This window comes from Anguilla rostrata, chromosome 6 (genome assembly GCF_018555375.3).
Source record: "Anguilla rostrata isolate EN2019 chromosome 6, ASM1855537v3, whole genome shotgun sequence".
Classification (NCBI taxonomy): Eukaryota; Metazoa; Chordata; class Actinopteri; order Anguilliformes; family Anguillidae; genus Anguilla; species Anguilla rostrata.
In genome coordinates this window covers 37,879,965-37,891,419 of record NC_057938.1, presented here as the reverse complement: position 1 = coordinate 37,891,419, position 11,455 = coordinate 37,879,965, and the positions used below count along the sequence as shown (strand labels likewise).

Below are 11,455 nucleotides of genomic sequence, written 5' to 3'. Positions count from 1 at the left end.
ACCGGCTGTGTTATCATCACCGAATAACAAAGGCGGGCGGGTAGCAGGTCAACATCACATAATCTGATCTGTGCACTTCTGTGTTGTTCTTCTCCATTTTCGTTATATATCTTGCAGCCACGTATTGTTTACAGCCAAAATAAGGCTATCACAACTAGTTTATTGCTGCTACTTGTTCCAATAGGTTGACCATTAGCATCATGCAAACGAAACTTTATAAACACTTAACCTCATAAATTACTGTAATCCGCCACAGAAAGTAGCCTGCATCATCGTCTCACACAGTGAAAATGAATTTTAAGACAGTTTACTGCAACTGTGACTCAAAACGCAGTCAGCTATACGCATATACTGCGGTGAATCTGCGATGCATTTTAGTGTAATTAGACACGAGGTGTAGGCTATAATATTTCAAATGACGATGCTCAACGCGATAATTTATTTTTATTATTATTTCAGGTGTTCCGGTTGTTTATCGTATAAATGCATTGCAGCCATATATATATAATTCCATACACTTGATATTCCGATGAAAGCATAAATTATATAAGTGACAACAGTATATTTTCATATAATAACCAGCACATCGGTAAATATTAAAGTAAGAATAAATATATGCATTTGTCCTTACCTGCCGTAAAACATCGGATGTGATATTTAGCTCATTTAGCAAGAAGTACGCAAATGAACATGTTCTGAAAGCCAAGCATAGGCTACCACTTGCAGTCTGTGATTTAATAATAGAAGCAGCTTTTATTGATCTGAAGTAGGCTACGCAGACTGAATGGTTTTGGACCGCTGAATTTGACAATGCGAAAGGCTTGGCGAGCGCGTTCCTGATCTGCGTCCGTGTGCGCGCCCCGGTACAACTAGTGGAGCTGGTGGTGGGTTGCAGCCGGTTCTTTTATGTTTAGTTTTCGCCTGTGTATCTGGGAAATACATATTGTACAATGTATTGTATTATTATTTATTATTATGTTTCTTTTTGAATGGCCTATTTTTTTCTTCCATTTTCTAATATTATCATGTTCGATAGCATTCATGGAAATGTAATTATAGCAATACTCGCAGACTACTTGCGAAGCCTACACAAAAAAAAAAAAAAAAAAAAAACACAGTGGCGAAACAAAGCTATTTGTTCTTGCTTTTGGTGCGCCTATGACAATAATATAGGTATAATTGCAAACATTTGCAAATTTCTAAAAAATGCGGTGCTGAATGGATAACACCCCACTTGAGTCATGTTGGTGAAATAATAGGCGCTGATAAACTGCAGGAGTTGGCACATCTAAGGAGTGGCACAAGAGGAGTGGCACATCTAATGGCAACTCACACATCTTCGTTCAATGTTTCGACGCAAAATTCACAAATATTTGCCAAGGCAAGATCTTGGAGATCTTGATCATCTTGCACTATGAGAGCTGGCCTTTTTATTACCTGATTTTCAATTGTAAAATCTTAAACTAATTTATTCGTAAAAAACGGCCATTTGGATTTTGGCAATGTATATATACATACTCATTGTAGAAATAAATATATTTATAACATACATACCGGCAAGGACGAGTGTTGTCGTTTCCTGTTATTCAGGCTATTTTGTGAGACAGCATACTGATATTCAGCAAGGACCCATCTCTACGCCCCACCCCTGCTGCAGGGTTGAGCTTGTTGTCAAACATTTTAATTTTATATGTTGGTCTGGAATTTGTGAAGATCAGTAACTATGCCGTTGTTTGAGGGTCTTGGGAGTGGAGGGGAGAAAACTGCAGTAGTTATTGATTTAGGAGCAGCCTACACAAAGTGAGTAGATTTATTTTCTAGTTACCTATGCTATTCGTCTGTTTGAGCTGGCTTGCTCATGGCGTCGTTTGCTAACCATAGCTAATGCTAATGTAGTGCGCCTTACAGTCAGTCCTGCTGGCATCTCATGGTTGGCAACCTTTTTTCACAAGTCCAATTATTGGCTTGCAAAATAGCCGTCCCCCCGGCTGACATCGTACATTAAGACTGCTAAATATGTTGCACGTTTCCTTGTCGTATCGCGCCTAAGGTGACCAGATAAAGCGAAATGGGACGTGCTGTATTGCTTATGGGTACAGCAAGAATACTATGATTCTGGCCTTCTAATGGGTGTGTACAGTGACTGTAACATAATTGCTTCTGTCGGCAGTTTTTACGTAGGCTCCTCTAGACAGAAGCTGCTTTATTTTGACAGATATAATCTGCTGTAGCTAACTACCTAAGCCTAGGAAACGCATTTTTGTAAATAGGATCTTGAAATTGCCGAGTCAAAGTATTCGATGTAGGCTAAATGCATTGCATTTGCATCAGTGCAGGATGAAACAAAGACATGGAGTTTAAAGCAAAGTCTCGATGAAGACCCATTGTGTAATAGGAGACATGACATATTGTGGAATCAAAGGCCTGAAGCACAGAGGAGCATTTCAGATCACAGCAGCGGTACGGTGTGACTGTCACCCGAACGTCGCTGTCCTGTGGATACAAGGCACAAGGCAAATTTGTATTGGCGGAACCTTTTCGATCTGACGTCGCCGCTATTATCAACACTAAAACAATTGACCCTTTATTAAGCCGCTCTCAAAGTCCGTCATCTTTTCATGTTAACATACATTTCTTTTGGCAAGTCAGTTAGGGAATCTACTTTGTTCACATCAGTGGTAATTTGACAAGAAAAACAATCGATTAGAGACAGATTTATTTCAACTTTAATCTACTATATCAGTATTCTAGTGGGTCAAATGTTTACTATCTCTTTAAACAGTCTGGAAAATTCCAGAAATTGATGCAATGACTTTTTACAAGCTTCTGATTGGCCAATTGTCATAATTAGGAGTTAATTGGGAGTACCTGGAGTCACTCCTAAAAGCTTCCCTATCTGCACAGGTTAATGTTTATACACTCCATGTTGAAACAAAAGTTAGACACTACGATGTACTGCATCTTTCTAAGAAATGTGTGCTTTGTACAGGTGTGGATTTGCCGGAGAGACAGGACCCCGATGTATCATTCCCAGTGAGATCCAGAGGCCAGGGCTCCAACAGGTAAATCAGGGCGTTGACCTGTATTTTATATAATGTCAACTCCTGAGCTGAGGCCAAAGTAATTATTATCTTGTATCACACAGCCCGTCCGAGTGGTTCAATTCAATATCAACACAGAAGAGCTCTTCTCCAATCTTAAGGAATTTATCCACATGCTGTACTTCAGGTATCAACCCCTCTGCCTCTCAGTCATTTTCTTTCTTATACATATACAGCCTTTAGCCCTTTTTAACATACAGGACAGGCTCAAGTGCTGAGCTGTACTAAATACTCTTCTCTCAAATACTACTCACAATAACTTTTTAAATAATAATAAATAATAATTTGAATAATTTGTTAAACATTTTTAAAGGAAAATGTGTGGTCATCTGTTCAGCAACCAAGTGCTTATTATAAAGTGTCCTCTTCTTAATTTGCTATGGCATAAAATAATTGGGCAGTACATTTTTGGAAGTTGAGTGCAAACTGCTCCCCTCTATTATGAAAAACACAAGAAGCACATCAAGGACCTTGGAGTTGTGTTAATCTCTTCCCTTACTGGCACTCTAAGATACCATCACAAGTGTCTGTTTGTAGTATGTTTTGCAATGTGCACTGTTACCACCTTTACTGAGAATGGTTTGATGGATCCCCTTCACTACAGACACCTGCTTGTGAATCCACGGGACCGGCGTGTGGTCATCATTGAGTCCATCCTCTGCCCTTCACACTTCAGAGAGACCCTCACCAAGGTCTTCTTCAAGCACTTTGAGGTACAGGATTGAATGCATTGTTTGCCTTGGGATTGGGGTTTTCTCTTGTGGGTGTGGCTCGTCTAATGTGGGTGGGGTTTATGCAGTCGGCAGGAAGGGTACGGCTGCACCGTTGGTCTTGATCCATTACGCTTCCCTCACCTCCTCAGGTTCCCTCAGTGCTCTTCGCCCCCAGCCACCTCATGTCCGTTATGACCCTAGGCATCAACTCTGCGCTCGTGATGGATTGTGGGTACACGGAGACCTTGGTCCTGCCCGTATCCTTAACTGGAGAGACGGATTGATGGGTTTTCAAATGAATGGAGTTGGCAACAAAATACACCAATTAAAATGACAGGGAAAATTAGCCTTGACAGGTATCCTTAAGGTCACTTTCAAAAATATTTTTTGAAACATTCTAAAGGTGAAATTCAGCTCATCAATCAACACTGTTTTTTAAAAAAAAAAGTCATGTAGTGGTTTTGACATTCTTTGATGGACCTGTTGGCAAAAAAATATTTACTTTCATAGTCTTAAGTTATGGTTTCAGTTATCCTCCTCATCGTTTTTTGGTGTCAGATTTCTAGTGCGTTAAATCTGCAGAAGTAAAGTTGGCTTAACTCCAGCCAACACTGTTGAATAGTTGGTATTACAGCTATAAAAATGAGGTGAAAAGTGTTTGAAATGGGTGCAGAATTCTATGTGTCCCGGTTTGAGGGAGCATTCTCCTTAATGGTAAACAGGTGTACGAGGGAATCCCCATCCTCTCTGCCTGGGAGGCCCTACCTTTGGCGGGGAAAGCGATTCACAAGTGAGTGCCTGAACAGCAACTACAACCAGCTCCATATCTCGCCTGACTAAAACCCTATGAGAAACCAACCTCTTCACCGATGTTGTGTATGTGTGTGTGTTCGTCTTTCTGTCTGTTTCTGTGTGGGCCTGTCTGTGCATATGTGAACTCTACAGAGAGCTGGAGACACAGCTTGTGGAACAGTGTACAGTGGACACAGACTCCAGCACCGGTCAGAGTCTGCCTGCAGTCATTGGTGAGTCCCCTCTGACGGTGACCCTGTTTCAGACTGGCATGTTGTAGACGGGCCCCTCCTGCCTCACTATATGCCATAACGTTGTGTCACAGCTGTGATTGAGTAGCAGTTGGCTTTATGGAATGGTTAAGTTATTGCAGTTGACCCTATTACACATCAGCCCACTTCTACAGACTGCATCTATCACCACTCAGTTTGTTTAGCCAGTCAGTGGTGGTGGTTGTTTTTCACATGTAAAGGATTATTAACATATGTGCTATGGGTGATTTGATGCTGAAGTTGTTTTTATATAACAATGATAACCGTTTGTGTTTTCCCAGGAAACGTTCAAGAAGATGTCGTGGAAGATATCAAAGGTAGGTATACTGGGAAGAATCTCAGCTTAAGATGTGAAATGAAGTCTGAATTGTTTAGTCACATGCCGGTGCTTACTGGACCTCTTGTACCTCTCTTACATATTCCTCTGCTTTGGGCTTTTATTTTCTTTGTGCAAACTGCTGAACAAGCATACTATTAAAAGAGGAATAAATGTAATCTTCGAGCCTCATACTACTCCATAAAGCCTTTTTGATTTGTTTTCCTGTTTTAAGATCCGGTCCGTTTGTAACAACATGCATTTTCTTTGGAGAATACATTGGAGATTGGCATTAAAAATAGAGCCTTGGTCGACTGTTGAGTTCCGTTTGTCTTGTTGCAGTCAGGACCTGTTTTGTCAGTGACCTGCAGAGAGGGCTGAAGATCCAGGAGGCCAAGTTCAACCTGGAGGGCACAGCAGAGGTTTGGATTGCACCTTGAGCTGCATTACAGAGCATGAGTCACGCTTCTGCCAGCTGAGCCACGCTCGAGCAGTTATTCTCAGATGCTCCTCCTGCTGATCTCTAGTATAGAGATCCGCGGTACACTGTGATTACAACAACAGTGTGGTTTATGGTAAAGCATTATTTGTGGTTTTATAGCGTCCAGACCCGCCCCCAGATGTGGACTATCCATTAGACGGAGAGAAGATCCTCCACATCAAGGGTTCGATCAGGTGACTGCCTCCCCCAGCGGTTCTTGCGGTGCAAATGTTGTATTGACGCGTTGCTGAGTCACGCCGCTCTCACGGTTGCTTTGTTTTCTTCAGGGGAAGTGAAAAAGGTTATCGTTAAAGTAATTTCCTCCTCTGTGCGTAATCACGGCTAGGTCTGTGATACATCTTGTTTGTGCCTTTTGTTTGCTTTGGATTTTCCTAGCATTCATGTGAAAGTGTTACTCAGCAACTGACGCGTAGTCAAATAATAATAACTGTAATTATTGCCTGTTTCATAAATTCCCCCTAGGCTTGTCTCTGTGCTGACTGTGATTGGGTTTTATATTTGAAGGGACTCTGTCATTGAGATGCTGTTTGAGCAGGACAATGAGGAGAAGTCAGTGGCAACCCTAATGCTGGACGCTCTGGTCAAGGTAAGACGTAGTATTGTAATTAGCGCATATCTGCACACAATTAATAATTAACATGTGTCATATCATTTATATTTTGTTTGAGTGAAAAATGTGTAATGGCACTTTTCATTTAATAAAGTAAGTTTCTGTCCACAAATTAGTTCTGAGAATTCCCTCCAGCGAGATGAAGCATACTTCTGGGTGCTCATAAGTTGCCTGTATGCTGCTGTTTTTGAGTATGGGGTTGAGGGGGACGGCTCACAAAAAGCCCCGCCTTTGATTGGAGCTCAGTGCTGAGCGTCTCCAGAGCAGAAAGCCCTCAGTGCAAGAGTCTCTGCGCTTCTGTTTCTGCGTGTGAGTGCGTGCATGTGCGTGCGTATGCATGCATGTGTGCGTGCGTGTGCATGCATGCATATGCATGTGTGTGTATGTGCGGTCATGGATGAGTGAGTGCCTGTGAGAGTTATGAGAGACATTAAGGGCCTGATTTGCTAAGTTTTTTGCAGCTAGTTTCAAGATAGTTTTTTGGAGTTTTTTGAACAGCGTGTTTAAAGCTCTGCTTCATTTGAAAAACTATTAGGCAGTCCCATTCACTGATTGTGTAATTAGCTGTTGCATTAGTAAATAAGATGTTAATTTGCACACCAACATACCCTCGTCAGGCCACATTGTGCAGTGCGAGTTTTATGTACATAAATCTAGCCCTAAGTGTTTATGCCTTAAGCAGTTTTACCCAGAATCCCATAGAGTGACAGATGTTGAAGTTCATGACCTGGGCAGCAGTAAGGAGCTGTGGGAATGACTCTGTCATCCTGTTGCTTTCAGGGGTTTCCTCAATTCACATGCATCTATGGTTCAATAGACTGTGGGATTAGTGTTATTTTGTTGTGGTTTTGGATATTTGCCCAGAAAGTTTTCTAAGGCACAACTTTCAGAAGAGAGAAAGATTTCAAGGAGAGATTTCAGCATCTGTTGATGTGTTATTACTTTATTGTATTTTTTTTTTTTTGCAATGATTTTGTTTTTTTAATAATATAAATATACATATAAGTCCTTGATAAAGAGTTTTCTATTATTATGTGAAGTAATATAATGATCTTTCTTTGTATTCTTGTTTTTATTCCTGTTGTTCTTCTTCTTAGTATTACACTTATTTTTTCTTAAATAACATTGTGACTTTGATGTCAGTGCCCGATCGACACCCGTAAGACCCTGTCGGAGAACCTGGTGGTGATCGGGGGCACGGCCATGCTGCCGGGCTTCATGCACCGCCTGCTGGCCGAGATACGCCACCTGGCGGAGAAGCCGCGGTACCAGCAGGCCCTGTCCACCAAGACCTTCCGCGTGCACAGCCCGCCCGCCAAGCCCAACTGCACCGCCTGGCTGGGAGGTGAGTGACATCACCGGGCCCACTGACTCGCCCTGCATCCAGTAAAATCCCCGTTTGTGCATTTCCATTAAAGTTTAGGGCGGAAGGCTATTTATCTAGTTATCTATAGCGACGATGTTCGGGTTTTTCCCACGCATGCTAGTGAATTCGGTGTGGTGCGATAGCATTGCCGGAGGCTAATTTTCATTGTAGTCCCTGGACAGTTCAAAACAGTACTACGGTGAAGGTGAAACATGTATGCATTACAGTTATTATTATTATTGAAATGTTCCCAACCGCACCATATTCAAATGAATACAGTGTGTAGCATAAAAATGTCTTGCACACTGAAGGGTAGCCTGGGGTAAGGGTTGGGTTTGCGGTCAGGGTTACGAGTGAAGGAGGGAACGTCTACGCACTCGGACATCTGTGAGCAGATCTGCCCGTGTGCGGCCATGGAAGGCCTCGGGGCTGAAGGGGAGAACTTTCTGAAGCTCTGAACTTAATTATTTCATTTGGGAAGCTTAACTTGTTCCAGCTGTATTTGGACTCCAGCTCTGATAGTTATTATGGTTTTGTAGTTTTTTTTTTTTTTTCCCCCCCTTCCCTTGGGCTTCCTTATCTTCAAACAGATGTTATCCAAATATTATAGCTTTGCTGTGCTTGCAACTGGACATTTAACTAACCGTTTAAGCCCAGTGTTATTCTCTTTTAAACCCTGAAGGCCAGAATGGAGACCATCTGTCAAACCGAGGCGGTGTTGTTTGTCGTCATGGTCTGCTGTCCGAGAGCGCTGGAGGCTAATTCTTTATGCGGAGCTGTCTTGTTCTGTTCTGTGCTGATGGGCAGTGCTGTCGTGCGCTTGACCCCGGTGTTGTTGGGAGATCACGTGACCGGTCCCTCCCGCCCCGACAGGTGCAATATTCGGGGCCCTGCAGGACATCCTGGGGAGCCGGTCGGTGTCCCGAGACTACTACAATCAGACGGGCCGCATCCCGGACTGGTGCAGCCTGAGCGCGCCGCCCCCGGAGTCCTTGTACGACGCCGGCAAGACCCCGCCCCCGCTCATGAAGAGAGCTTTCTCCACAGAGAAGTGAACCCCCCCATACATATGCACACAGCCTCAACTTACAGCTTTTCCACTGACCTTTGCACTTTCTGCTCCGCCCCCTGCCCACCGTCCCCGCGGCTGCGGTGAAACTGACGTATGCCCCTCCCACCTACTCGGGCCTAAGCTGTTTCTCCTCCTCCAGAAACGCCCATTCCCAGAGCCCCTCCTTCAACCTCACCCCTATCTGAGAGACCCCTCCCCAAGTTCCTCAGACCTACCCAGATATACTTCTGTTTCTCTAACCCCTTCTCCAGCCACACTCCTATTGGTCACCTGCTCTGTCCCTCAAACTAGTTCCCGAGCTACACACACCTGTATCTCTCAGGCCTCTCCCCCAGTCCTGCCCCCATACCTCAGACCCTTGCAACAGCTGTCATGCCTACATCGCCGTACCTGTGTAACATTGTTATTAACACTGCTCATTGCAATAGGGAAGGCTACCTTCATGACACTACCACGCAGTGTAGAGTTCCTGGTATTTTTCTTGTGAATGCCATGTACAGAGCCACAACTTAAAAAAAAAAAAAAAAAAAAAAAAAAAGTTTGACTGAACCATTATGAGAGTCTGTTAAAGAGGTGCTGAGCCCATAGACCCAGACCTATTGGTGTTTGATTTCAGAGGGTAGAAGCAGCTGTGTACAAGGGTGGTGTTGGGTTGCTGCCATTCCCAGAGGCCTTTGAGGAAGGCATTGATTAAACTGTATAAAATAATAATGCAGTACAGGTGTCTGTATGTTTCAGTATGGGATTCATTGCATTGCCTTTTCTTTATATTTACAGTATGATATCGTTACTGATAAAAGAAACATAACTTGATTTTTGCAAAGAACCATATTGGATCGTTCTTTGCGTGAAAGGACCACAGATTCACCTGTTATTTATTTGCTTTTATTTACTTTCAGAAGTAAAAGGTTGATATGTTAAAATCACCTCAAACCATTAGATTTTTTTTTAAATGGTTCAGCAGTTTACGCACCAGTTGTCTGTCATGCACTCATATTTATGTCATCTCTAATATTGAAAAATAAAATGCGTAAACATTCTGATTCATTCTTATTGTCTTTGTGTTGTCCATTGGTAAAAACACAATTTTGGCACTTACACCTTTCAGAGTTACAGTTTTGTACTTTTGTAAAATCGCAGTCAGTACCTAATTTTGTGTGGATTTTGAATAAACAAACCAATTTGAAAGCAGTGCAGTGTGTAAGTATTTGAACAGTGACACTATACTCCAGCACATCAAAAAATATTTGTCACGGTCCAAATATTTACATGCATACATACGTACATACATATATATAGCCTGGCCTCACCACCTCCAGAGCGGATATCATCCAAAGGAATTCTGGGATATGTGCGCCAACACACTCCATGCTTCGTGTGAAGCTTTGGCTGTCAAGCTTTTTCTCACTGTCTGCTGGAAAGGATGTCTCAGGACATGGTGTCATGTCCCAAGAAAACAAAACAGGGAAGAACAAAGCGAGTTTTAGGGCCCCTTTCAAAGGTCTGACATCTGGACTGCCTGGAGGGGTGCAGGATTTTTGGGGCCCATCTTTGATTCCTTGGCGTGAGGGATGATTAGCTCTTGCATAACTAGAATAAATAAGCACGATTACCGCAGTAAGTCCCATTCTTTCCCTGGGTTGAGATGTGCATGGTATTTCCTAATGGGGGTCCCATCTGCTTCCAATAAATAAATCAAGAGACCAGTGTCGAGAAAGATTAGAGCCTAGTGTGTGTTTAAGTAAACAAGTGTCTGGGTTTTTATTTTTCCAACTGTGGTTTTGCAATTTGGTGGTTAAAATGTATTTCCTACACACTGTAATAGAGAAGTGTAAGCATTTATTTTTCAACTTTCATGGTAGGATGTCAAAACACTTTCTCGTGAAGCCAGGGAAGCATATCTTAGCCTCTACCCATGTGTGGCTCCAGCCTTGGGGAGTCATGGCAGCCATTTTCTGACAGAATGCTCATAACACAGCAGCTGAGGTCTAGAGGGAGGGATTAGTAAGCTATTTAAACTGCGATACGATTAGGTGAGCAGGTAGGCATTTTGAGTAGTTCACCAAAAAGCCACCTGTTTTGGAGTAATTACTGTGAAAGATACGATTGTGCAAGTTGTGTGACTCTCAATACACAAATCCTTCTTTTCAGCTGGGGGCTAAATTCCCAGCCGTGGCACTTCCTGAAATGTGGTCCCTTTGTATGGAACCATTTCTGCTTTTCCCATCTGAATAAAGTGAAAAGAATGCATAAGAAAGGGTAGACTTTCTGCTCTGCTTTAAAGAGTGTGATTGTGTTAACTGTTCCCATTTCACCTGATATACATTTAATATATGCAGTACACCACCAGTGTTCTGTGACATAAGGATGCAGATGCTTCCTTATCTTAAGTTTGGAAAAGGACAGTAGTTCTCACACTTGCAGTGAAGACACTGTACAGTAGGGGGCAGCATAATGACTGCCCAAACTCCTCTGAGGTGTAAAGCAAAGAAGGAAACATTCTGTGAAATGATTATTGAAATCTGAAGAGATAGCTTTGAATTTGAGTTTCCTATTTACAGAAAGCTTTGTTTATAATATTGGCTTGTTTGATGCTGAGGGCTGTATAACATCAGTGCCAGTACTGAGAAGTGGCTGTTCAGGACTGTAGAGACATTGCAGGCATAAAATGTACATTCAAGACCAAGAAAATACATGAATAGTGTTTTGTA

At 42.5% G+C, this 11,455-nt stretch overlaps 1 protein-coding gene across 1 annotated transcript; it reads left to right on the top strand.

Moving 5' to 3' along the window:
• The first annotated feature begins 1,613 nt into the window (after positions 1–1,613).
• On the top strand, positions 1,614–9,787 carry LOC135257081 (actin-related protein 10-like). Its single transcript, XM_064339503.1, has 13 exons — positions 1,614–1,800; positions 2,990–3,062; positions 3,146–3,228; positions 3,706–3,814; positions 3,964–4,071; positions 4,537–4,604; positions 4,760–4,839; positions 5,160–5,195; positions 5,537–5,616; positions 5,796–5,869; positions 6,201–6,282; positions 7,450–7,651; positions 8,546–9,787. Exons 1-13 carry the CDS (start codon positions 1,724–1,726, stop codon positions 8,725–8,727), a joined length of 1,254 nt encoding a protein of 417 aa, XP_064195573.1. The 5' UTR covers positions 1,614–1,723; the 3' UTR covers positions 8,728–9,787.
• Positions 9,788–11,455: the final 1,668 nt, after the last annotated feature.